The sequence below is a fragment of the Balaenoptera borealis genome (assembly GCF_965194805.1).
Source record: "Balaenoptera borealis genome assembly, chromosome: 11".
In the NCBI taxonomy this organism is placed as follows: domain Eukaryota; kingdom Metazoa; phylum Chordata; class Mammalia; order Artiodactyla; family Balaenopteridae; genus Balaenoptera; species Balaenoptera borealis.
The window spans coordinates 50782234-50809499 of NC_138868.1; the positions used below are offsets into that span (position 1 = coordinate 50782234).

The 27266-nt window shown below is 43.6% G+C and overlaps 2 protein-coding genes across 32 annotated transcripts in view; one reads left to right on the plus strand and one right to left on the minus strand.

Moving 5' to 3' along the window:
• Positions 1 to 10549, minus strand: part of PGAP2 (post-GPI attachment to proteins 2) — a 151022-nt gene extending 140473 nt beyond the window's left edge. For 4 of the 16 annotated variants that reach the window (XM_082340360.1, XM_082340361.1, XM_082340357.1 and 1 more), the window contains exons 1-2: positions 3420 to 3662; positions 668 to 842 (exon numbers count right to left, since the gene is read on the minus strand). In XM_082340360.1, coding sequence (XP_082196486.1) covers positions 668 to 842; positions 3420 to 3427 — 183 coding nt within the window. In that variant the 5' untranslated portion in view covers positions 3428 to 3662. Of the gene's footprint in view, positions 1 to 667; positions 843 to 1293; positions 3089 to 3158; positions 3246 to 3419; positions 3700 to 3776; positions 3798 to 10434 lie in introns of those variants that run through there. The other 12 variants (XM_082340349.1, XM_082340354.1, XM_082340348.1 and 9 more) reach the window with 10 other exon arrangements.
• A 175-nt stretch (positions 10550 to 10724) lies between these two features.
• NUP98 (nucleoporin 98 and 96 precursor) overlaps positions 10725 to 27266 on the plus strand; it is a gene marked incomplete at its 3' end in the record, with an annotated part of 100141 nt that continues 83599 nt past the window's right edge. For 6 of the 16 annotated variants that reach the window (XR_014231219.1, XM_082340288.1, XM_082340291.1 and 3 more), the window contains exons 1-3: positions 10726 to 11025; positions 12034 to 12121; positions 24472 to 24566. Coding sequence is in view for 15 of the 16 variants with exons in the window: in XM_082340288.1 (XP_082196414.1) it covers positions 12066 to 12121; positions 24472 to 24566 (151 nt within the window). Of the gene's footprint in view, positions 11026 to 12033; positions 12122 to 24471; positions 24567 to 27266 lie in introns of all 16 variants that reach the window. The other 10 variants (XM_082340301.1, XM_082340290.1, XM_082340300.1 and 7 more) reach the window with 5 other exon arrangements.

Consider the following 27266-nt stretch of genomic DNA (forward strand, 5'->3'; position numbering starts at 1 on the left):
AGAGTCAGTGGATGAACTATGAGGATAACAAAGGTCCACACAGGTCTCACCCCATTTACACCCATAACATACAGAGAAAGAACTCTCACAACTTTCTTCGTGGCCCAGCACCCTATATCCCTGTCCAAGAGGGTGTATGGCCACCTATGGAACCTCAGAGGTCATGGGACCTACCCCAGAAAACACATGTACACACACATAATCAGGTCCCCAACCAGACAGACACAGATATAGTCTCTCTCACACACATACCCCACTCAAAGCCATTATAGTCATGTCCCTCACAGTTAACACATGCACATATACATAATCACATTCCCGTAGAGACAGGCACAGCCCACAGTGCCACACTAAAAAGCCCCAAATGCCCTCTAGCCCAGTTTTTTTTCTCTGTCCCCCAGAAAACCCTGGGGCTGCTGAATCTGCCCCTCTATGAAGTAAGGATTGGGTTCGGGGTTCTGGGGCTGCCCAACTTCAGGGGCCCTGGCCCCCAACGACCTCCGTGGAAGGTGGAGGGAGACTAGTCCTTGGGACCTCAATTTGCAGGCATCCCCCCAGCAGCCCAGTATGTTTGATGGCTAATCCTGTTACAATAGAATCAGGATCCAAAATAGATCTGATTGGGCCTGAATATGAGGTATCAGTGCCCACCCCCCACAAGCCCTACCCCACAGTGTGTGGCCGTAGTCTCCTTGAAGTGGAAGAGCAGGGACCAGAGGACGCAGAAGAGGAAGGCGACAAGTGGACAGCAGACCGTGACCAGGGCCACCAGGGTGAAGCGGAGCCGGACCAGGGTCCCATCCCGGTCCAGCGGCAGTGGGACCTGGTACATCTTGTCAGACCTGGGGATGGAGTGGCGTGCTGTCAGGGCCCAAGGTAGTGAGGCTGGGACTCAGTGGTGAAGCTAGCCCTTGTGCTCAGTCCTCAGCTTAGCTATGCTATGGGGTAGAGAGTCTGAGAAGGAAGCCACCTAGCCCCTAAACTTGGACAGCTACTGCCCTGGATGAGGAAGATGGACTCAGAATCCCATGAGAACATTCACCCTCAATTTCAGAGGAAAGACAATGAACCAAATCTGTGCTAAGATGAAGCCTGAATAGATTGGGAAAACTCCTCCTCATCCCTATGCCTGGCTTGACAGGCCTAGTACTACAGGAGCTGGTTGAACTAGTCTCTCTTGTTTCAGGAACCAATCCTAAAACCTCCCAGTGAACAGAATGGCCCATCTCCTCCCTCAGGCCTTGGAACCTCCATGTTTCAGGGCTTCCTATCAGCTCTCACTGCTTCACCCACCGGCCCAGGGTGCTACTGGACTACCACCGCAGTCCACAGCAGCAAGGACTCCATGGAAGCCAGCAGAACCTCAACCCCCTGCCTGTCCCCACCCGCTGCCTCACGTGTTCTGAGGGTGAAAGGCTTTGCAGAATCAGGCCTGGTGCTAGCCTGGGCTTGCTGTTTGCTAGAGAGAGCTGCCTGGTCAGCTTCTGGAGGCTTCCCAGTGCCCAGGGGCCTATCCGCTCCCCTCTGGAGACTAGGTAAGGGCTCCTGAGGACTGGGCTCCTCCCCACCCCACTCCCCCACTCAGATGAGGATATCTAGGGTCATGCACTATACTACTAGCCAAGTATATACCAGCAGTCCTAGCCCGGACCCCCTCAGTGTATAGAAGGGGAAGTTGAGGCCAAGAGAGGGGCAGGACCCTGCTCAGGGTCACATAGCAAATAGAAGGAAGAGACAGCAGTGGGGAGATGTGGGGCTCACAGTGTCACAAACTGTAGCTCTGGCCTTCCTTGACCCTTTGCTCTCTGGGCCAGAGCTCTGGGCAGAGAGGTCAGGTTAGGTCAGGTTAGGAGGGAAAAGTGAAGGGGTACCTGTACATAGGAGGAAAAAAACTAAAAAACCAAATCTTATATAGATGAGTCAGTCAGCCCTGTTCCCACATTAAAGACAGAGGAACCAAGACACAGAGAGAGGAAGGTCTTTCCTCAAAGCCATATGCTGAACCTGAGGGAAAGCCATCCTCAGAATTTAGGCTTCTAGTTGCCAAACTAGGGCTGGCTCCGGATACATAAAGAACCTGCTCTTCTGGACTCCAGGACCTTGCCTGGAGATCAAGTCCTAGCTCTTCCTGGCCCCGCCCTCAGGACTCTCTCCTAGTCCCGCCCTCAGGAAGAACCCTGACCGCCAGGAGGCTGGCCTCATGGCATCCGGAACAAGCCAGGTGGATACGCCTCTCATCCATCTTCCTCCACCCACCTCTCTGCCAGGCTCCATCAGGCAGCCTGCCCCAACTGCTCAACCTCCTTTCTCCTTCTGCGGGCCGGGGGTTTCCCAGGAGCGGTGGCAGTGGCTCTGGTGGCCCTCCCAAATCAAGCACATTCCTACAGTCCTTGGATCATCCCCAAAGACCTTCCCCACCCAGCCCAAACCCAGATTCTGTGGTTGTAATGGTACTAGTCCCCCCTTCCAACATCCCTTCCTGAAGCCAGCTGCTCTGGATCCCTCAGGAATCACTGGGACCCCCAAACCAGAGACCAGATCCTCAGGGAATGACTAGGCAGTGCCCAAGGCAGGGGTTGATAAGAAGGTTTGAGGAACAGTCTGTTCCACTTGTTGGAGGTATGCCTAACCTCCCTTTTAGCTGTGTGACCTTGGGCAAGTCACCTAACCACTCTGGGCCTGTTTTCACAGTTGTACAACATGGGGATCATGTGGTTTGGATGACTAATAAGGCCATACCAACTAGGTTATTCTACTCTCCCAGGCTTCAGGACAGGGAGCTCACTATCTGAAGGGCAGCTGTCCAGCCCCAGTCAACTCTAACTTCCACACAGGTACCACTTAACTGAAAACTGCTTTCTTAGGAGTATCCCTACCTTATTTCCAAAGATCCTTAAAGATCTTCTCAGCCTCCAGTTCAAATCCACACTTACTGGGTGCCTTCTGAGTACTAGGCACCCTGCTTAGCACTAGATATACATTGTTTCTTTTAATCCTCACTACAACTCTATGAGGTAGGCGCTATAGCCTGTATATTTCCATTTTACAGAAGAGGCAAGTGAGGCTCAGGGAGGTTAACATTTGCTCAAGGTCACAGGCTAATAGCTGGCAGAGTTGGGATTTGAAACTAATCTAAAGGGTTACAAAGTCCCCCGCACCTCTCTCCTGGGGCACCTAAGGAAGAATCTGGACCAGGAGTGCCTGCGGGGTGAAGAAGGGAGTGCTCACTCTGGAACATCGGGCCCCTGTCAGGGAGCAGAGGGGAAAGGGGTCAGCTACCCCAGCGGACACAGCAGCAGTTCCTGGACAGACACCAGGATCCCCACAGCCTGGGGCCGGGCCCTGCGGAGGCCAGACCGTGGCCGAGCTCCCCCAAGTGGGGCTGCCCGGCAGTCCAGCACACCCATCTCCATACTCACCCAGGCATTGGCGGCGAGGAGGCCGCGCCGGCGCAGGCCGGGAGCAGGGAGCACCCGGGGGAAGCCCAGGCCGGGCCCGGGGGGCGAGCGGTGGGGGGCGGGTCGGAGCTGGAACGGCGGGGGCGGGGCCGGCGCGCTTGGGGCGGAACTTGGGGAGGAAACAGCACCCAGATCCTCTGCTGGCCCCTCCCCGCTTCTGCGGCCCGGGACCCCGGGCTGTCCCCCTTAATCTGGCGTCCCCTCATGCCATGCCGATCCAGCACTGGTCTGCCCCACTAATTCCGGCTGCATGGGGGCAGCCGGAAGAGCACTGGACACCTGGGTCTGACACGTTGGATCAGCCACCTTGTCACTTACCTCTCGGCTGCGTTCCATCACCTGTTGAAAGAACATAAAATTAACTCAACAGGACCTCGAATTCTCTCATTTCCTGACCCCAGTCTCTACTCACCTCCCACCCCAATCTAGACGAAATTATCCAGTTTCGCACTTCTGAAACATTAAACCAGTTTGGCCCCAGCGTCGGCACCCCTTCCCCAAACTTTGCTCCCCAGAGCCCAATCGGGGCATTTCAGCAAAGGGAAGAGCGCCTCACAGGGAGCGAGATCCCGTGGGGCCCACCCGAGAAACTCTGGGCCACAGCTATTCCCACCTTTTATCAGGAGAGGGCGCCCTGTCCCGCCTGTCGAAATGCAGAGAGCGGATCTCCTGCCCCCCAACCCCACCCCAGTCCTGGTCTCTCTTCACCATGAGAGGGCTGATCCCCAGAAACCAGCCCCCAGCCAGGGTTCCCTCCCCACCCTGACTGACCCCCTACAGGAATCTGAGGAGGACTCTTGGCTACCTTTGTAAAGACCATCCTACCTCAACGGGGAAAAAGAATGAAGGGACCAGTAATCCCTCCTACAGTTACAATGTGGGATTGTCAGAGCACCTGCAGCAGGTGGAGGACATCTGACCTAGACACCGTTACCATTACATTTTTCCCATTTAAATCCCCACAGTAATAATTAGTACACTTTGAGCACCCCCGGTGTCCCAGGCACTTTTCTACTTTTTTATGTTATCCCATTTAATCCTGATAAAAGCCCTATGAGGTAGATACTATTAATATCTCCATTTCACCAATGGAAAACAGAGAAGATAAGTTACCTACTCACACAGCTAGTAAGTGTCAGAAACCAGGATTCAAGTCTGGCACCTGAGGTCATTCCCTTAATCACTACATACTGTTAATTCCCGGAAACAAAGGCCCAAATTTGATTAACTTGCCAGAGCCCTTTTGCATGCATCCACTCTTGTTCATTTACTCAGCCTAGGCCCCCTCTGTGACAGGCCCTGGGTTGGGCAATGGTGGAGGACCCAGAGATATCTTGCTCACTCCTGGGGGTCCAAGTCTACAGGGAAGGTGTCTTATTGTAAAAAAATAGTTTTCTTGACTTGAATTCTGCCACACCACCTCACCCCACCCCAGCTTTTAAAGTCCCAGGGCAAATGAACAATTAGTAAAATGTTACTGAAAGAACCACTCCCATTTAGTTTTGATAACTGGATTTAGGTTTTCTTCCTTGGGGCTTCACTCGATGCTCTTTGTCTAACTCCAACCCACACATGCCTGCTCCTGGCCCTTGTTGCGGTCTTAACCCCTTGTCTGTTCCTTTGGCTCTAAGTACCATTCCCTGAGGCTGGGTCTCTTCTCCCTGCCTCGAGGCTACGCCACAGTGCCTGAAACTTGAGGTGCTCTAACTGGCCTTTAATTCTCTGGTGATTTGGGCACTTCCCCACCATACAGTCCTGAGTCTGTTTCCTCATCTGTAAAATGGTTTTAGGAATATCCACATTATAGTGTTGTTGTGAGAATTAGATGAGGTAATAGAGCAGTGCGCCAGGTTGATGACAACTAGATGTGTCAGCAACAGTCTGAATTTGTCCTGATTGAGCCTTTTCTGAACTGTCTGACCTCAGCTGTCACTGACCCTCTCTGAATCTGTTTCCTCCACTGTCAGTTTGAAAGACTATCACCTACTTGATTTATATGAGGAAAAGTGGAAGAAAAAGATGAGTTCTTACTACGTGCCAGGGACTATATATGCATTCTCTTATTTGATCCTCTTAATAATCTGATGAGGTAGGTTTGATGAAAGCCATTTTACAGATAAAAAAATTGAACAAGCATCTAAGCATCTAGGCTCGACCTTATTCAGGACGCTCTCAGTGTTTGCTGAACTGGCATTTGTCCATTGTCCAAGTAGCTGCTGCTGCTATTGAAGCCTTTCAGTGTCTCCTCCCTCCTGGTTGGCTTGCCTGATGCCTGGACATACCCTAGAGAGGCCTGTGCCTGAAACAGCACCACCATCTTCAAGCTTTAGCCACGATCACTGCTCCACTTCCCTTTCCACATACACATACCAGATATCCCAAGCTGACTGAGCATTTGTTTTCAGGGATGTTCCAGCCCCCAGGAGCATAGGGCGGTATAGAAATGGGGGGCAGAAGAGGGGAAGTGAATGTGGGATATAGTTGTCAAGGAAAGCTTCCGGTAGGAGATCTCCTTCACTCCTTCACTGCCCTCCTATCTCTCCATCATTCTCCCCATTAGCCACATTGGCTCTTCTTACGACACAGATCTGATCATGTCCCGCCCTTGTGGCAAAGTAGTAAATCTTCATGGCTTTTAGCATCAAGGGCAAATTCCTTAGTGTGGTGTTCAATATTTTTCATAATGTGGCCATCCTCCACTCCAGCAACCACTTGTTTTACTTCTAACTATACTCATCTCTTCCACGGAGCTTTGTTTAACTTCCTCCTTATCTCTCACAATGAAGCAAAATAACCTGTTGCCTGTTTCCCCGACCTTCCTGGGAGCTCATTTAAGGACAGAACCTCCACCTGTTCCGTTTATTTCTCAATCTCTCAGCTTAGCCCAGGCATGGGCATACAGTAAGAGTCCAGAAAATATTTGCTAGATTGATTTAATTGAATTGGATTTTGAAGGATGGGTAGGATTTAGATATATCAAGAAGAGATTTAGGAACTGCAAGAAAGGCCTTTGAAGAATGACTGCTGGGAATAGAGGGTGGAGGCAGAGGGTGCATGGCTCGGGGTGGGGGTGGGAGGTAGGTAAAGTGACAGAGACAGAAACACTGCTAAAAGCATCCAACTTCAGGCCAAACACTGCCCTGCCTCCTGGGCAGCCTTAGGAAAGTCTTCCTGGGTTGAGGAGGAATGTTCTTTTTTTCTTCCCAGAGATCTTTTTCATGGCAAAGACATCCTTCTTGGATGGCTTTAAACTACTTACCCTAGGCTCGCCCATCTAGCTCTAGCTCCATTCTGCCTCAAATAGTAACTACATCTTCATTGTTCTTTAGAACATTCTTTAGCTTCCCTATCACTTCTTTTATTTATTTATTTATTTATTTATTTATTTATTTATTTATTTATTTATTTATTTTTGGCCGTGTTGGGTCTGTGTTGGGTCTTCGTTGCTGAGAGCGGGCTTTCTCTAGTTGCAGAGACTGGGCTTCTCAGTGCAGTGGCTTCTCTTGTTGCGGAGCACGGGCTCTAGGCGCGCGAGCTTCAGTAGTTGTGGGTCACGGGCTCTAGAGCGCAGGCTCAGTAGTGGTGGCACACGGGCTTAGTTGCTCTGTGGCACATGGGATCTTCCCGGACCAGGACTCGAACCCGTGTCCCCTGCATTGGCAGGCGGATTCTTAACTACTGCGCCACCAGTAAAGCCCCTCCCCTATCACTTCTAGGATGAAGTCCCAGTTTGCACCCATGGATACACTGAGTTCTTTCCTGGTCCCACATCTCTGTTCTGCCTGTTCATCTGGCATGGAATGCATCTTTTCCTTGTCTCAGCAAACTCTACGCTTCCTATAAAGGTATAGATTAGCATGACACTTTAGTAAGTTAGGCATGCATGTAGTAATTTCTACTAGGGCTATCACTAAAATAATAGAAAAAGAATTTAATTTCCAAACTGATGCAGGAATAAAAATGAAATAATCCAAAAGAATGCAAGAAAGGAGATTTAAATGGCCAATAAACATGTGAAAAGATGGTCAACATCATTAGTCACCGGGGAAACGTATAAAAAAAACCACAGTGAGATGCCACTTCACACCCCGTAGCATGGCTATAATTAAAAAAGAAAGAAAAAAGAAAATAACAAGTGTTGGCAAAGATGTGGCTGGCAGGAATGTAAAATGGTACAGCCACTTTGGAAAACAGTTTGGCAGTTCCTCAAGAAGTTAAATATAGAGTTACTATATGACCCTGCAAATCCACTCCTAGGTATAAACACAAGAGAACTGAAAACACATGTCCACAAAAAACTTGTACATGAATGTCCATAGCAGTACTATTCATAGTGGAATAATGGAATAATCATTATTCATGACAAAACAACTCAAATGCCATCCAACTCATGACCGTATAAACAAAATATGGTATATTCATAAAATGGAATATTATTCTCCTATAAAAATGGGTGAAACTGAAACATTATGCTAAGTGAAAGAAGTCAGACACAAAGGCCACGTATTTTATGATTCCATTTATATGAAATGTCCAGAATAGGCAAAGCCGTTGAGACAGAAAGTGTAGTAGTAAATTGCCAGGAGCTGGGGGGAAGGGGGAGATGCGGAATGATTGCTAATGGGTCTGGGGTTTCTTTTGGGATTATGAAAATGTTCTGGAATTATACAGTGGTGGTAGTTGCACAACCTTGTGAATATACTAAAAACCTCTGAATTGTATACACTTCAAATGGGTGAATGTTATATTATGCAAATTATATCTCAATTTTTAAAAAAAAATCTGGCAAAGATCTGGGCCTCAGTAAATGGCAGTTACTTTTACCAAAAAAAACAAAAATTTTTTTAAAAAGCACAGAAACAGAACATCTGGGGCAAATAGAAAGTCTAAAATGTTAGATAAAATCCTAAATATACCAGTAAATTCGTTAAATGCAATTGACTAAATGCTCTAGTTAAAAGTCAGATATTCACACAAGATTTATATAAATCTAATTTTATGCCATTTATAAACATCACCCTTCCTTATCAAGTTATAGGAAAAAAAGAAGGAAATCAACATTTACTGCATGCTCATCATGTGCCAAACAGGGGCCCAGTCCTTTGCAAATTCCATGATCTTATTTGACCTTCACAAGCACCTTATGAAACAGAAATTATTGTGCCCACTTTATAGACAATGAAACTGGGGCACAGAACAATTAAATAATTTGTGCAAGGTCTAAAAAGTAGCAGATCTAGGACTTGAACTTAGATCTGTTTGAATCTAACTCTGCTGCTCTTTCCGATGTACCATATAAGAAATTTAGAATCATCTCTCTGTTATCTCTCATAATGTGGCCATCCTCCACTCCAGCAACCACTGGAGAGTCTTCCAATAAGTATACACTACTTAAGGGACCCAGCTCCTGCACACCTGCTAGTACTCTGGACTGAATACACTCACTCACACAAGACATATTTCTGAGCTCCTTTTCTGTGTCAGAATCCATGTCTTAGAATATTTAGAATGGAATTCCTTAACATTTTTAAAGAATACAAATAATATCTATCATTTATTGAGGGTACCTGTGTAACAGTTACCATATGCCTCAGCTCACTTAATTCTCACAACTCTGTGAGGCAAGTACAATTATTATCCCCATTTTAAAGACAAGGAAACTCAGGTTCAGGGGTTAAGAAATTTGCCCAAAGTTCATACAGTTAATACATGGTTGGGCTCAGATTTAATCCCAGGGTTCCCTGACTCAAAACTCCCATACTTCTTTTCTATTTAAGAAAATAATTCACTCATTCATGCATCAAACATTTAATGTACACCTGTGCTGTGTGCCTGGCCTTAGGGACATCAGAATAAATAAGCAGAGGAGAGGCTTAAACAGAGCTGGGTTTGAGGATTGGAAGGTGAGAAATCAAAGGTTCAGGAGGGCAGTGAGGAAGCTACTGTAAGTCTCCAGGGAGACCTAATGACTTTCTGATGCTGAGCATAGGCAAGGGAGGGTGGAGGGAAAGGAGTGATGTTTGGATGGAGGAGTTGGGGAAAGGTGTCTGGAGTCAGATGTTTAGCTTTACTATTTGACCATCCATATATCTATTTTTTTCTTCCTTCAAGCATCTACTGAACATCTACAATGCACTAGGTTTCTTCTATCCATTATCTTATTTTACCTTTACTACCAGATCACTCCACTTTTTGACTAAGTATCTCTAATCCCTTGCCACCACTGAAAACCCAGGGCGATTTAAGTTTATCTATGTTTTGGGCAGGGGCCATTTCAATTTTGTAGATATGTCCCAGGAGGAGGGGGTGGTGGAGCGGTAATCCTAATAGGTTTTGCTTTCTGAACACAGTCCCTGCTATTTTGTGTGGGACCCACAGTCACTAGACCTAGTTTCTAGAACATGCTCAACCCACCCCCTTGAGATATCAGGCTTCTGCTCTGGGCTAGGCCTTGAGGGAAAGGAACACCAACTTGAAAATGAAGCTCTGGCCTCCAAGAGCCCGGCACAGAAGATAGGAAAGTAAATAACAGAATACAAAGTAACAAGGCTGTAACAGAGGCCTGCCCAAGCATTACTCCAACTAGCTGTGAGAGATCCCAGAGAAGCAGGAACATTTCAACTAGACTTTAAGAATAAGTAGGGGTTCCTAAAGTGCAGGTGGGAAAGAAGTTCCAAGAATTGTCATTTGTACCAAACTCTAAGCTGAGCCATTCCCTTAAGGCACCTCTAATGTTCCTAACGTCCATTCTAGGGATACAGAGAGGGAAAGGTTGTGTCGGGGCTGGCATGGGTCAGGAGACAAGGAGGCCAGGTTTTGGGGCCTCGGAGCACCTGCAGGCGAGCTACGCAGATAGACCTCCTAGGAGGTCCCTCCAGCTCCGCACGTGGTCTGGCCAGGAAGTAAGGGCAAGACGACGGGGGAGCTTTCCCGTCACAGCCCGCGGACTGGGGCAAAGGAAGGGTAGAATAGTTACCATGCCATCCTGGAGCCTTCACTCTGATTGGCCCGAGCATCAGCAACCCGAGTCTCTCTGCTCCAAAGAAGGGGGCGGAGCCTCAGCAAAGCGTCATCACTCTTCTCCCACCCCCGACCGATGTAGCCACTCACCAGCCTACCTCTAGGGGACCTTGTGACGTCACGACTCTCTCCCAGCCAACCGCAGCGGCGAGGGGCGGTACTTCATGTCCCTCCCACTGCCCCTCCTACTTCCTCCCCCTAATTCCTTCCGTCCCTCTTCTTCCCCCTCTCCCGTCTCCCAAAGACAGCCCTCACGTTCGGTTTCAAAAGACTCTAGGTCCAATGAATAACAGGGCGGGCCTAGAGTGGCGGCAGTGTCTGCCAATGCGCAGACAGCGAGGGTGGAGCGCCCGCAGCGAGCCTCTGACTGCAGGCGGCGTGTGACGCAGTCGGGCCCTCTGCGCGCTGCGCCCGAAGCGGCGGTCGGTAGCGGTGGTGGTGGAGGCGGCGACGGTTTCGTGGCGGCCGCGCGCTGCTCTCTGAGCGGCGGGTGGCAGACGGGCCTAGGCTCTCACTCTTGACACTTTCCGTCCCCCACCGCATCGCGGTAAGTCGGGAGCCGGGGTGGTGGCGGCCGGGGACCGGCGGGCTCCTCCCCCCCTCAGGGCGGGCGGGTGCGCGGGGAGTCCCAGGCCCTCTCCGCGCCCGAGTCTCGCGCCGGCACCTTCTGCCCTGGGGGAGGGGGCGGGGCCCGCGACCCTGCGGCCCCGAGGCCCAGCTCTTCGGGCTCTGGGAAGGAGTCGCTATCGGTGGGATCAGGGCCCGGGGGTCTTGCGTTGCAGCCTACGTTGAGGGGCGTCCCTCTAGCTGGTTGTACTCATTCATTTGCCCGGCGGTAGTTAGGTGGGCCGGCCCTTTGAGGGGGCAGCGCCTTGAGACCCTGAGTACGGTTTTCTCAGCACTTCTCTGACCGTCGTGCGAGATGGGCTTTATTTGCCTTCGTTTCTCCAAGGTGGAATTTGCAGCCCCAGGGGAGGGTGAGTGGGTCGGGAGTTTCTTACCTTTTTAAAACAGTATCTGAGAATTAAGGTCGGTTTAATGGAGTGAAAGCTTATTTTCTGTTCTCCGACGTGTTCCACGTAAAGCTAGACGAGGTGAGGTTTTTGGATTACTATCGCCATAAGGACCTTAGAAATTAAGCCAATCCTCCTACTCTACATTAAATGCAAGTTTTATAGGTGGAGAACCCGAGGCCCAGAGAAGAAACAGGATTAGCCAATGCTACATCTGACTCAGTGTAGAAATTTTTCTACTACACTGCCCTCCCTGGGTGTTCCAGCCTCCCATTACTGAGGATTCCCTTTGGAAGAGTGGAGGGGTTAAGGTAGGGACATTGGATAGTTAGGAGCAGACCTAGTCTTCAGTAGCGTTTCCGATTTAGTTACTACCAGCTCTGTTCGTGGTAAGGCAGACGCTTCATTAGTTCACCTAGACCTTGAGAACTAAACTTACAAGTTCGTTAAAGAATGTTAGTTATGTATTGGAAATGAATCGATAAAACTACATGTCATTGGCTAGTTTCCTGTCCCAGGTCTGAAATTTTTATTTGTGGCAGCTGCTGGGGACTCAGAAGAAAGAGTCCAGTTAATGAACTACAGCAATATTGGAATAGAAAACCAGAAATATGGACAAGACTTAGAAAGGTACACAGCAGTCATTTTGTATTTCTTGTACCTCGGAACTCATAGCTCCTCTCTTACTGAATTCGAACATTGTAGTAGAATGAAATGAGAAAATTAAACTATTTTGGGAGAAGACGCTAACTGGAAGAAAGAAAGAAAAGAGCAGTGATCATCCCCTGTGACACTCTTATAAATTCAGAAGGAAACACTTGTTGACTGAGTGACAGATGGTGTGTTTGGAACTTGGTCGAAGAAGTTAGGATATTTAAAAAACAAACCAGAAGTTGGACAGGAAGGAGGTACTGGGAAATACTTTGATAAGGTTATTTTTTGACTCTTCATTGAGATTTGATGAAGGCCACTTTGGTCTGTTCACATAAGTCAGATTGTCACTTTCCTCTTGTTTAGATGCCGGAGCAAAAACTGAAAAATGTAGTGTGTAAGAGCAGAAGAGAACTGTAGTCTTAATACTAAGAGGTGAACAGGGTATGTTTTCTGTGACATGTTCTCTTCTGGGAAGCCTTTCCTGGCATTCTTTCCCCTGCAAGCTTCTATAACACTTATTTGATACTTCTATTTATAGCACAAATTATTTTGTATTTTAGCTGTGTCTTTTTATTAGACTGGTAAAAAAATTTTTGACTTTGTATTCAGTTTGCTTGGCACAGAGTAGGCCCGCAGTAAGTGTGCTTGCCTGAATGGATAAACAAATATGGAGGAGTTAAACCTAAAAATAGTCTATAAAGAGGCTGGGTATTTGTGTACTCCTGAAATACGGGGCCCAGATAAGAGGACCCATACCGTTCGTGTGATACACGGTACTTTGGTACCTGACTTTATTCATGTCTACTTGCTCCTGGATAGCTAAGAACAAGCACAACTTTTAGGGAACCAAGTTCATAGCTTGGAAAAAATCAGTAATATTACTTTATTGTGATTTTTTATAGTAGCAATTAACCTTAGGAAGAAAGGAGTGGTAGTACTGATATTTAATTTCCAGTAAATAAAGAGCACATCTGTAATTATGCAATTTGTCCAAAGCTTAGGAGATTAAGAAATTTAGAGATTTAACAGTAGGTATTAGAGACAGAGTATGTAAACAATGTTTCTTAAGAACTTGGTGCATTCTGTGTGTTTGGAATTGAACCTAAGTATTTGGCATTTGTGTATTGTAGTATTTTACCCATAAGGTACTCATGACACCCCCTCCCTAAGTTGTAACAACCAAGAATGTCTCCAAACATTGTCACATGTTACCTGGGAGGCAAAACTGCCCCTGAGTGAGACCACTGCTCTAGAGAAAACGTTCCCAGTATTTCAGTAAAAAAAATCTTACCTTTATCGTGTCTGGTCTATGCTTGTAGAGTCAGCTAATAAATTGCATCTGGTTAAAATTGTTCTCAAAAATGCTTAAATTGTCAGAATCTGGTATGGGAAGCTGAAAAGCTAAGAGTCCTAGAGTCACTTTCTTTAGTTTCTCCTTTCATTTCTGTGGTAACTTCCTTTTCTCTGGGATAGGAGAAATCAAAGTCCTGTTTGAAAGGAGATAGGTCGTTGGGTAAATAGAGCAATATTTATTGGTTTTTGTGGAAGAGGGCAAAAAAGAACTTGTAGTTGAATTGATATAATTAAATGTGATGCTCTGTGATTCCATTATCTTTCCATTTCACTGATACACGACATGCCACATGAATCGGAGGTCTTGTCCCATTGTACTGACTCTGAGAATTTAATAAACACTGAGAATTATTTGCCACATTTTAAGAGTTTGTACTTAATTCAGCGTAATGCGAAACAATTGTAATTTTTTAGTAGAGAAATAAAAATGATTTCTTAAAGTATAGGTCTGATTAGCTAAGTCTGGTACTAAGAGTTTAAGCTGGGAGGTAGTAGGGAATTAGATTGGAAGGTGTGAAACTGGAGTCAGACGATTAGAAGGAGGCTCTAGCAATGGTCTAGCAGTTCTCAAAGTTTGAGGTCTTGGGACTCCTTTATGCTTTTAAGAATCATTGCAGACTCCGAACAGCTAGAAACTGAAACTAATATTTAAAAGATTTATTGATTTAAAAAATACTCTTATGAAAAGTTACTAAAAAATTTAGTGACAACAGTGGCATTGTTTTACATTTTTGCAAATCTTTTTAATGTCTAGCTTAATAGAAGACCACTGAATTTGCGGATCTTTTGCATTCAGGTGGTTGGTATGTTGTTTTAGTTGAAGTATGTGAAGAAAATCCAGCCTCATACAGATATATAGTATTTGGAAAAAGGAGTGTTTTAATAACCTCTTCAAATAATTGTAGATTTCTCCTTTGACAGTACACTCAAACCTTTCTAAAGGTTTGTTGCAACATGGAATCTGAAACCATATCATTGAACTTTTGTACAATGTTACATTAAAATTCATTGGTCTGTCTTGCACTTTGAATGGGTGTTTGTTTACCTTCGCATGATTTTATGACATTATATACTGGTCATTAGGAATCATTGGTGCACTGAGTTACACAGCTCTTCCAAATGTTGACAAATTTACAGTTGCTAATATTTCCACCCATTTCATCAGATAAATCTTTTAAGAATTGGGAAGTTGACAAGCTCATAGTGGTGTACACAAGTTTTCAAGATTCCAATTTTTGCTTCAAATCTAAGTAACCATAGTTTGTCATTTATTCTTTGAAATAAAAATGGTGTTCCATTAAAAAAAAACAGTTGGTTCAGCTTTCTACCTCAAAAGTAATCACCCAAGTGTTTTTCCTTGGGACAGCCATTGTACTTCAATATGTAGAAGTGCTTTTGAGTACTTCCCACTTCATCCCCCAAAATAATCACACACAGTATTGAAAAGATGTGTACTGAAATGTCGAGAGTTAATACAATCAATAATTTTTACTGCTCCATCAAGGACATTTAAGTGAAAATGGATTTTTGTGTGTGCTATAAGTGGGTGGCAGTGAAGAATCCAGTGACTATACAGCTTGGGGCCATTGTCTTGTTTCATGCTCAGGTTCTAGGTGTAGAGGTCAGCACTGTTTTTTTTAAAAAGGCAAATAATGTCAGGATTATTATGAAAATAGTTTTGACTTCTTGGGCCTTTGGACCACACTTTGAGAACCACTAATCTAGGGCAATGATTTTTCACACTGGTTCATACAGCTGTAAGCTTCTTTGAAAGGATCAGCTGATGGGGTTCTACTGTGCCCCCACCCCTCTTTACTTCAGCCAGGGCAGCTTTTGTGCTTATGTCTGTTTTATGGACTGGGTTCCATAGCTAACAATATTTGAAAACCACTGATCAAGGGAAAAATAATCGAATGCCTGAATTAATCTGTTCAGGAAGGAAACAGTTCATCCTCCTTGAATACGTGTTGGAATCACTCATCATCACACCTTTGTTTAGACTTCCATGTGCTTCTTTTACACAAAGATTACTAGTATCTGCCCACCTAACCCTTCTTGCTGGAATAAGCTTCTTAAGAAATAGGCATATGGTTTTGTAAATTAAAAAGGTGAGTAGTTGGGAATGAGGCTAGAGATGTGAAATGAGCAGAAGTGAATGAATGATCCAGAGTGACAGTATTATTGGGGAGGTAATTGTTTTCATTGTTTGCAGTGGTGCTTTACAGTTGTGTTAAGTGGTCAGTAGATGACACTGAAGTATTGGGAAATAAATCATATTATGTATGGAGTTCTAGCTAGGCATTGATCAATCAAGGTTTAGAGTGGGGGAAATTATTACATTTTTCTAATTAAAAATATTGTAAAACTAAACACAAACCTGCTTTTGAGGAACTCTAGTTTGAGGCAACTTTGTCCTCCTAACAGTCCTTTGGTGTAGGCTGTATAATCCCTATTGTTCAGATGTATCAACAGAAATTGAGGTCTGAGGTTGAATATCATGACTTAACTACAATTACACAGTAGCAAGTAGCAGCGGTTTTTTATTCCTCTTTTACCTTTTTATTTTGAATTGTAGATTTACAGAGAACTGCAAACATACTAAGTGGCAGAGAGTTTTTAATATAGATTTGTCTCTAAAGCTTACGTATTCTTCACTACTTCAGTTTGTAAAATGAGTGTTATGTTAAGGGGATGAAAAAATGCTACTCAGCACTATGAGGAAGGAGCTGTATTAGACACTGTGGATTATTTCAAGTTAATTTTACACACGAATGGGAGAAATGAAGCAAAATCAAGATGCTTTTTACCAGGGCAGCAAACAACTCATACACGCAAGTGGCAGGTATAACAACAAATATATTGCATAACTAAAAACAGCTGGGAGGCATTAGTTTATGTAATAGAGGTTGGAAAGGGGGAGGGGAAGGGGAAGTATTTTTATACTGATAAGAGTCTGAAGGGTCTAATCTGGGACAGTCATGTGAAGCAGGTGAGGCTTGAGCAGCAATTTTTAGAAAGAAAAGGGAACATAGTATTTAGAGAGAAGAATCAATGTTCTAACAAAGGGAATGGCTTGATCTGGGGATCAATCATAGGAAGGATATTGTAAAAACAAGTGGATAGTTTTGCTGGGCTATACTATTAGGTGATTAAGATTAGGCCAATCTCTTTTACCTGGAATTCTCCCTCCTCCCATCCCTCCTCTCTCATCCAAGGCAAAAATTAGTATTTTTCTATTTAGTTTATCTGTGATGATAATTCCTGTCTTTTTAAGTACTTTTGTGACGATTAGATGAGAGACTATATGAAAAAGTACTTTGTAAACTGGAAAGTACTATACTAGTCCATTTGTCTAACAGATATTTAGTGTTTTTGCTCTTTACTGAGTTTGGTACAAAGGAAGTCAGTGAAGTGGAAAGAAAAAATTACTGCCCATTTGTGTAACTTTCTGTTGTCAGAGAGCAGCACGGCTTGCTTAGTCATTCAGATAGCACTTAAAGTTGGCAATTGACTGGGTGTTACCATGTTTCAGAGTTTGTCCACCACTTTTCTGGAAGAAAACAGTTTTGTCATTGTGCCCAGAGTTCACAAAGCTCACGAAAATTGGACATCAGTTTATTGAGCTTTAGTTGGGACAGTGGGAGAATACTGGACTACTGTTAACCTGTTATTAAGGCTACCTCTTTCTTATATCTGACAGTCTGAATTATTAATTAGAAGATTGAGCATAGAGAACAGTAAATTTAAGGACATTGTCTCTTTCTGTATAGCACTATTTCATTCTTATTTTTTCTTTCTAAATATATCTTTTTTTAATTTTAAGGGGAAATTGAATAAATTGAAATGGTTGAAAGACACTTTTTTGGGGCTGCATTGGGTCTTTGTTGCTGTGCGTGGGCTTTCTCTAGTTGCGGCGAGCGGAGGCTGCTCTTCGTTAAGGTGCACGGGCTTCTCATTGAGGTGGCTTCTCTTGTTGCAAAGCATGGGCTCTAGGTGTGTGGGCTTCAGTAGTTGTGGTGCGCAGGCTCAGTAGTTGTGGTACATGGGCTTAGTTGCTCCGCGGCATGCGGGATCTTCCCAGACCAGGGCTCGAACCCGTGTCCCCTGCATTGGCAGGTGGATTCTTAACTACTGCGCCACCAGGGACGTCCCTCTAAATATGTCTTATACCAAAAAAAAAATGGCAACGAGTGTAAGTCAGTCCATCCGTAGAGGAAGTGGTTAATCTTTGTAGGAAAGTTCATAGAGGCCATGGTGATACCTTATAAATTGTCAGTCCATAAGAGAGATTACCTTCCTGGTGACTAGAACTCCCATGTTTGCCAGAGAAGTGTCTCTTTCTCCTGATAGTGCTAGATCAATACTGCCAAATTTTGGTCTTATAGGTTTCCTATTTGTAATGAATGTAAAGTCATTTCCGGGCTTCCCTGGTGGCGCAGTGGTTGAGAATCTGCCTGCCAATGCAGGAGACACGGGTTCGAGTCCTGGTCTGGGAAGATCCCACATGCCGCGGAGCAACTAGGCCCGTGAGCCACAATTACTGAGCCTGCGCGTCTGGAGCCTGTGCTCCGCAACAAGAGAGGCCGCGATAGTGAGAGGCCCGCGCACCGCGATGAAGAGTGGCCCCCGCTTGCCACAACTAGAGAAAGCCCTCACACAGAAACGAAGACCCAACACAGCCATAAATAAATAAAATAAATAAAGATACATGAAATTGCTAAAATTAAAAAAATATATATAAAAAAAAAAAAGTCATTTCCCTTTAGTTGTCAGTGTTCTTTCTTAAGGAGGACTGGACTCTAGACTCTAGGAGCATAGCTTCTGGAGTAAATAATAGCTCTGTGATCTTGGGCAAGTTATTTCTGTCTCAATTTCCCCATTTTTAAAATAGGGATAAGAATAACTACACTGGATTTTTGGGAGGTTTATAAGAGAATTCATTAAAAAGCACTTAGGACTTCCCTGGTGGCGCAGTGATTAAGAATCCGCCTGCCAGAATAAAGACGCAGACATAGAGAATGAACTTGAGGACACTGGGAGGGGGAAGGGTAAGCTGGGACGAAGTGAGAGAGTGGCATGAACATATATACACTACCAAATGTAAAATAGATAGCTAGTGGGAAGCAGCCGCATAGCACAGGGAGATCAGCTTGGTGCTTTGTGTCCACCTAGAAGGGTGGGATAGGGAGGGTGGGAGGGAGACGCAAGAGGGAGGAGATATGAGGATATATGTATACGTATAGCTGATTCACTTTGTTATACAGCAGAAACTAACACACCATTGTAAAGCAGTTATATTCCAATAAAGATGTTAATTTAAAAAAGGGAAAAAAAGAATCTGCCTGCCAGTGCAGGGGGCAGGGGTTTAAGCCCTGGTCTGGGAAGATCCCACATGCCGCAGAGCAACTGAGTCTGTGCACACAACTACTGAGCCTGCACTCTAGAGCCTGCGAGCCCCAAGTACTGAGTCCGCGTGCCTAGAGCCTGTGCTCTGCAACAAGAGAAGCCACTGCAATGAGAAGCCCGCGCACCTCAACGAAGAGTAGCCCCTGCTCGCCACAGCTAGAGGAAGCCCGAACGCAGCAACGAAGACCCAACGCAGCCAAAAATAAATGAATAAAATTTTTTTAAAAAAGCACTTAGAACAGCACTTGGGACACAGTAGGAACTCAAACGTTAGCTAGTATTATTTACTCTAGGAGGGTTTCAGTTTGGGCCAGGTTAATGTATTTGAAAGGATAAAGACTTGAATATGTGCTATTCCTTTAAACTTGAATGAATTTAGAAGTTCCACACATTTCAGTCTCTAGGATTAATTTTTTCTCTGTTTTGAATAGATTTTTTAATGGAAATAGAGAGTTAGTGCAAAGATCTGCATCCTCTAGATGTTTTGTTATTGTTAATAGAGAAAGTAAACATTACAGAAAAGTTTGGATCCTCTGAATCTCTGCCCTATGCCTCATTTCCCTTTATCTCTCCAGAGTCAACCACCTTCATCTATTTTACTAACTAGTCTCCCTCTTTTACTTTTACTATGTATATATGTATCCATAAATAACAGTGTATTATCTTTTCTATTTTACAGAAAGAATCTGCCAAATGTATCTTTTTCAACTTCCTTTTTTTCATTAAACATCTTTTACTTGAAATAATTCTCATAGGGTAACTTTGTTCAAATGTTCTGGTGGTGCCTTACTCTTGATACACCGTATTCTGGGTACATACTTAGCAGAATGCTCTGATTCACTCCTTTAATTGGGTAATTTAATGTTGATGACATCAGTACATAATAAACTGTTAAGTACAATTATTATATGTTTATCATATGAGGGAAACTGGGCTTGGTGTTGAGATACAAGGCCAGATAGGAGAGGTACACAAATAACCCATTCTTACCTGTGTACCTTTCTTATGCTTTCCCTTTCTCTTTCTAATCCCTTAAGGCCTAGTTCACATTCTAAATCCTTAGGAATTTTTCCTCACATTTCTCGCCCGTTTTCCGACCTAATTTTGACTTCTTATTTCTTGGCACTTACATGCTCTTTGAGTTCTTAATTTTTATTTGTTTATTTATTTATGCCTTGTGTTGGGTCTTCGTTTCTGTGCGAGGGCTTTCTCTAGTTGCGGCAAGCGGGGGCCACTCTTCATCGCGGTGCGCGGGCCTCTCACTATCGTGGCCTCTCTTGTTGCGGAGCACAGGCTCCAGACGCGCAGGCTCAGTAATTGTGACTCATGGGCCTAGCTGCTCCGCGGCATGTGGGGTCTTCCCAGACCAGGGCTCGAACACGTGTCCCCTGCATTGGCAGGCAGATTCTCAACCACTTCGCCACCAGGGAAGCCCGCTCTTTGAGTTCTTAATGTGTGGGTTCTTTCTCTGATAATATCAGAAGTTACAAACTCAAAACCTGTTGGGGCCAGGCAGCTGATGGAGATGAATGATACTGGGTGGGTATTGTGGCACATTGGAGAGTATGGCTATGACCAAAAGAGACAGTTCCTACTAAGCTCCAGACTCTTACTGCCATGAAGTGATTATAGTCCTAGTCTGCTTAATCATTTTTCCGACATATCCCTATTTTAAATGTTATCAGCTAGACTGACAATATATATATACATAAACATTTCAAAGTACATATGTATGTGTATAGTATACCATATATGTGTGTGTGTGTGTGTGTGTGTGTGTTTGTATGTATATATAACAGGCCAAAGAAGTGTCTGCTGGTTGTATCCAGCCATTTTGTGATCTCTTCCCTTTAGCAACCTCTGAATTAAATGATAAATTCTACCAAGAATCTTTCCTTTCATGGCTTCCTTTTGTTGTGAGAATTAATCTAGCATAATTTTAAGTTAGAAGGTACTTCTAAAGTAACTTGATCATGGGACTTCCCTGGTGGTCCAGCAGTTAAGACTCCACGCTCCCAGTGCAGGGGGTCCCCAGTTCGATCCCTAGTCAAAGAACTAGATCCTGCATGCTGCAACTAAGACCCGGTGCAGCCAAATAAATAAATATTTTTTTTAAAAAAATAAAGTAACTTGATCATTTAGACTGTGTTTTAAAGGCACATTCGTGATGATTATCATTACTTTAGAAAATGAGTATATCTATGTTTCAGACCCATTGTTAGGTTTGGGGATAGGAAACAAATGGTACTATTCCTATCTTAGAGGAGTTCATTACGTATTGAGGGGATCGTTGGGGGAGGTTGAGAGGTTGACTTCCTTGGGAAGCAGACACTGACTTGGAGATATCCTTCATGAGTTTTATTAGAGAGTGAGCTTGGGATCACCACCTGTAGGAGAAAAGGAAGCAGAAATGAGCTGAGGAAGAAATTGAATTGTGATAGTATCTTAATGAAGGCCTCAGCCAATCCATGGAGAGTATGAAGCTAGGATCACCCTTCAGAGTTACCCTAAGGTGGAGCAAAGGTGCCTGGCTTTTGGATATGGTCTGTCCTCCGGAGATGATCTGACCTTGGGTGAGGCAGCTCTCAGCAGGGACAGTTCTGAAGAGGGCCGACAGCTGAGGGCAATCTTTTGGTAGTACTTCTCAGCAGCTGGGACAACAAATCCTTGAGTCCCAAAGGGAGATCTGTGTAGTTGGTGTTATCACGGGTCCACTATAGAGTCAAGATAGATATGTGTAAACAAATCATAATGTGCCATGTAAGCCCAAAGGAATGACTGATTGCTAAAGGGAGTTCGAGAAGGCTTATAGAAGAGATGTCATTTGAACTAGGTTTTGAAGAATGAATTAGTACGTTGTTTGGTAGGGGCGGGGGGAGGCATTTTTCATGAGTCACTGACATTTCATAGCATATTCAGGAAATTGATTTCTTTGAAGAGCAAAGGGTTTAATGTATTAGCCATTCTTTAATTTCTAACAATCATGATAAAAATAATGAGGCTGTTTCCAAATTCTTGGTTTGCTTCCATGGTGATAGTTTTTTAAAAAACACTTAGAATCCCAGTGTGATCAGGCTTGAGGCTAAACCAGGCTCATCCTTGCCAGAACCAAAAAGATAGGCTGCGCTTGAGTGAGAAGCTTTTTTTCCAGGAGTCTAAATTAGATTTGGTCCCTGTATTGTCCTTGTTCTTGGGTCTGGAACAGATGAATTTCCTTAATATACGGAACATGTTCTTCCTTGTTTCTTAGTATCTTCCATCCTAGGATTGAGGGTGTCCATGGGAGGTCAGAGGTTAAACTGGGGATCTACCACTTATCACTTCTTTGACCTTGGGGAAACTTGCTGAACACCTGATCCTGTTTCCTCAACTGTAAAATACAGGTGGTGATGCATAATACCATACTTTTAGGGTTGTTGAGATAAATAAGGGCTTGTAAACTGTGAAGTGTTTCTCAGGATATTTTATTGCTACTTAAAATCCTTTGCGGAATATATGTGTGATACTAGGTTTTTATGTTAGGATAAGACTATTTAAAATCAAATTTTGATTGTTAGAAGTTGTGGATTTGGTCTGTAGAACCTAGTGCCACTGAAACCCTAATTAACACTAAAATCTTCTATATGAGGACAAATTTCATAGAGAAAAACTATTAACTAGGCTTTTGAATCCTGACATGTCAGCTGTATGGAAGATGTCAGATTTACACGAATAGATTGCTATTTGTGGGGTCGAATAAGAAAACAAATGGCAGATTTAGCATAACAATATTACAACTCAGTTTTTACCTTACTGGTGACGGGTCAAAAAATTTAGTCAGCAGATAAAGTGGACTTAGTAGGGGCTGTGACCCAAGACTGCAGTGTGAGAGAGAGTGCAATCAAAATGCGTTGGTCCAGACATCTGACCCCTAGCATAACTGTCAATTCTGAATGAACTGTTGAAAAGCAAAACTGTAGTACTTCCAAGAATATTTCCCCTGGAAGGGAGAGTCACCAGTTAATATGGTAAAGGTCCAGTCTGTGACTTTTTGACACCTGATAAATTGGGAAGGCAGGAAACTTCAAGCAGATCTCATTACTGAAAGAGAAATGATGATTACCTGAAATATAACCTCCAGTTCCAAGGGAATGCATTAGAGTCACTTGAGGAGCCTTTCAAAATGCAAATGTCTACATCCCAATCCTGGACATTTTGTTTTCTGACTTCTGGAATGGGGCCTAGAGGCTTGTACTTGGAAAAGCTTGCCATCTAATTCTGATGTTGCCCTCTTGAACCACTGGTTTCAGTGAGCTTTGTTTAATTGAAGGAGTTATTAAATTCCTGGATGTTAGGATAAAGAACTAAGTGCTGGAATTTTTTTTCTAGGGGAACACAGGGGGCAGAATGTTGCTTTCTATAAAAAACATTTCTTATTTCATCTTTTTCCCAGTGTTGCACAAAATGTTTTGGGTGTTAGAATACTAAAGTGCTAATGGGACACTGGAACATTGTGGGGCACACCTCAACATGTTATTGATATGTTTAATTCTATTATATGAATGAGGCATCTGATTTTACTAGAAGAAAAAAACTACTTCATTATGTGTAAATAATAAAAAAGCTATCATGCCTGTTGTAAAATCCAAACAAGCATGATTGACTATTTTCTGAGTTTTCATATTTAAAGTAGTTTACTCATTATTTTCTTGTCTGCTGGCAGGTAAGTGGTAGCAGATGTCCTAAGTTTAAGGAAAATTTATAGAGGGGGAAAGTGTTTACTTTTTTAGTAAACTATACCTTTGCCTTGTTTTCATTCAGATCTAGGCGGGGGAAATCAAACTTCATTTTTGTACTTGTTGGAACTTTGGTCCAATTCATTAAGTGTGACTGGGTGTATAGTTTGGATACTGGAGGGGACTCATTCATATGCAGTGGGGGTTTTGACCAAAGGTTTTCTGTAATATTCCCAGAAGAAGTAGAAGATAGATAAGCAGGGGGCCATAGAGAGTACTGTTAAGAAGTAATCTCAAAAAGAATGTCAGGGCACCAGAATCTCTGGGATTTAGAGATGGGAGGAGGAGGTGTGTATAGTTTGAAGAACAATATTACATCATTTTATATACAAACAAATGGGGGAAAAACTTTTTACAATGCAAACTGTTGAAACTAAAGCCTGGCAAAAATATTAGCTTCTCAGGTGGTTGGGATAAGAGAATATCCTTGTACTTTTTAATGGGTATTCTGCATAACTTACTACGTGGGGCATACCAAAATCTGGTACAGTAGACCTGAAATCTTTATTAAAGGGGGGGCTTAGGTTTTTTAAAAAGGTCGAAAACATTGTTTTAAAGGGATGGTTGTTGGTGGGATATGAAGTTTAACTTCACATTATGGTACTAATTCAATTCAGCTCAATTTTACGAAGTCTGTTTTATCATATAGAGTTTCAGGATATTGAATGAGAGTGAACGTTATGCTATAGTTTGAATAGGCCTAATAAATTTGTAGAATGATACATTTTTCTGAAAAAAATTCCATTGCACTCTGTGGTCTTTAAAAAGTGATAATTTTTTTCTTCTTTCCAGCTTTCTGAAGATTTCGAAGATGTTTAATAAGTCATTTGGAACACCCTTTGGGGGTGGCACCGGTGGCTTTGGCACAGCTTCAACATTTGGGCAGAGTAAGTTTTAAAAAATAACAAATGAGGGAGAAAAATCTTAAGCTATTATTAAGAATAAATCCACTCCAGTAGTTTTAGATAGGAATTAATTTATGCTTTGGTCTTTATAATAACTTTGAAAAATGACCAGGATACGATCTTGTTAAAATTTTCTAAAAAGAAAGTAAGTTCTGAGTTTTCATGGTTTTCTGATCATCAGTAGAAGGTATTTAAAGTATTGTTATTAATTGGCTTTGGCAGAAATTTATAATTTGTTACTAATTTTCAGACCAGGAAATCCTTTTTAAAATTTTGAAGTCTAAAATGCAATTATTGGGACATCCCTGGTGGCCCAGTGGTAAAGAATCCGCCTTACAATGCAGGGGACTCAGGTTCGATCCCTGGTCAGGGAACAAAGATCCCACATGCCGCGGGGCAACTAAGCCCGCGTGCCACAACTACTGAGCTTGCACGCCTCAACTAGAGAGACTGTGTGCCACAAGCTACAGAGCCCACATGCTCTGGAACCCACACGCCACAACTAGAGAGAAGCCCGTGTGCCGCAATGAAGAGCCCACGAGCTGCAGCGATGATCCCGCGTGCCGCAACTAAGACCCAACACAGCCAAAAATAAATAAATAAATAAATAAATCTTTAAAAAAATAAAATGCAACCATTGAGGGACGTCCCTGGCAGTCCAGTGGTTAAGATGCCCTGCTTCCACTGCAAGGGGCCCGGGTTGGATCCCTGGTCGGGGAACTAAGATCCCTCATGCTGCGTGGCCAAAAAAATAAAATAAAATAAAATGCAGTTACTGAATAACTGCTCTGAGATTTGCTCTGTGAATAAGAAACAACGGTTAAAATGTCAAAGTCCCTAATTCCCACCAGCCCTCCTGAGATCCATTTCCCCTTCCACCCCACATGGCACTAGTTGCCTATAGCAACCCTTATTCACTCACTTATAAACTTTTTGTTAAAAATTTATACTTAAACACAAAAACAGAAGGAATGGTATAACGAACTCTCATGTACTTATTTCCCAGCTTCAGCTATCAGCATTTTCCCAATCTTGTTTTTATCCCTCTCTTTTTAAGTGGAGCATCTGAACAGTTTTTTACTGTAAATCCCAGGAACTTTAATTCATGAAGGTTTTTAAAAAGCATAACTACCAAACCTCAATCATTCCTAACAAAAATATTAGAGAAAATTTTTACAAGTGTCTCCTGACCTTTTCTTAAACTATTTTATGTATCTAGGTCCTTGATTTTTAACCAAGAGTGCCCACTAGGTGGATTCTTAACCACTGGACCACCAGGGAAGTCCAGAGTCACTTTTTTTTTTTTTTTAATTATTTTATTTATTTATTTTTGGCTGAGTTGGGTCTTCGTAGCTGCGCGTGGGCTTTCTCTAGTAGCGGTGAGCGGGGGCTACTCTTCGTTGCCGTGTGCAGGCTTCTCAATGCGGTGGCTTCTCTTGTTGCGGAGCACGGGCTCTAGGCGCGCGGGCTTCAGTAGTTGCGGCACACAGGCTCAGTAGTTGTGGCTCATGGGCTCTAGAGCGCAGCCTCCATAGTTGTGGCGCATGGGCTTAGTTGCTCTGCGGCATGTGGGATCTTCCCAGACCAGGGATCGAACCCGTGTCTCCTGAATTGGCAGGCGGATTCTCAACCATTGTGCCACCAGGGAATCCCCCAGAGTCACTTTAAAAAAAATTTTTTTTTTATTGAAATATACTTGATTTACAATGTTGTGTTAGTTTCTGGTGTACAGCAGCGTGATTCAGTTATACATACATATATTTTTTCAGATTCTTTTCCATTATAGTTTATTTTGTAAGATATTGACTAAATTAATAGTTCCCTGTGCTATACAGTAGGACCTTGTTGTTTATCTCAGAGTCACTTTTGGAGGTTTTTTCCCGAAATACATATATCCCATCATAGAACTATGGAATTAGAATCTCTGGGATTGGAAGTTGAACATGTGTATTTTGAAAACTTCCCAGGTCATTCTGATGTGCTCCTCTAATTAAGGACCATTCATCCCAGAGACTGTGGAGTGTACGGTGTCTGGAGAAAATTTTAACAGTTTTTTGTTTCTTTTGTTTTTATTTTGTTTTTTGGCTGCGTTGGGTCTTCGTTGCTGTGCGTGGGCTTTCTCTAGTTGCGGTGAGCGGGAGCTACTCTTTGTTGCAGTGCGCAGGCTTCTCATTGCGGTGGCTTCTCTTGTTGCAGATCATGGACTCTAGGCACATGGGCTTCCGTAGTTGTGACTCGCGGGCTCTAGAGCGCAGGCTCAGTAGTTGTAGCGCATGGGTTTAGTTGCTCGGCAGCATGTGGGATCTTCCTGGACCAGGGCTCAAACCCGTGTCCCCTGCATTGGCAGGCGGATTCTTAACCACTGTGCCACCAGGAAACCCAAATTTTGATTATTTTTGTCTGTAGTTCATAGTAGCTTGGCACTCTTTTTTTTTTAAACCTATCAACATCTTTAACTTATTGAAAAGTTATAACCTTTTTAACTTTAAGTTTCCTTACTTTACCCAGGACAATGAATAAAGTGTAGCTTAATATCAGCTCTGTTATAAGTAGTCTGATGGAATTTTGAAAAAATAGTTTTGGGATTAGACCAGTGGTCCTGTTCAAATGCAGAATGTTAAGAAATATTAAAATCCTCTTTCATTGGGCCACCTGGTTTAGATTTTATTCTGACCCTGGATT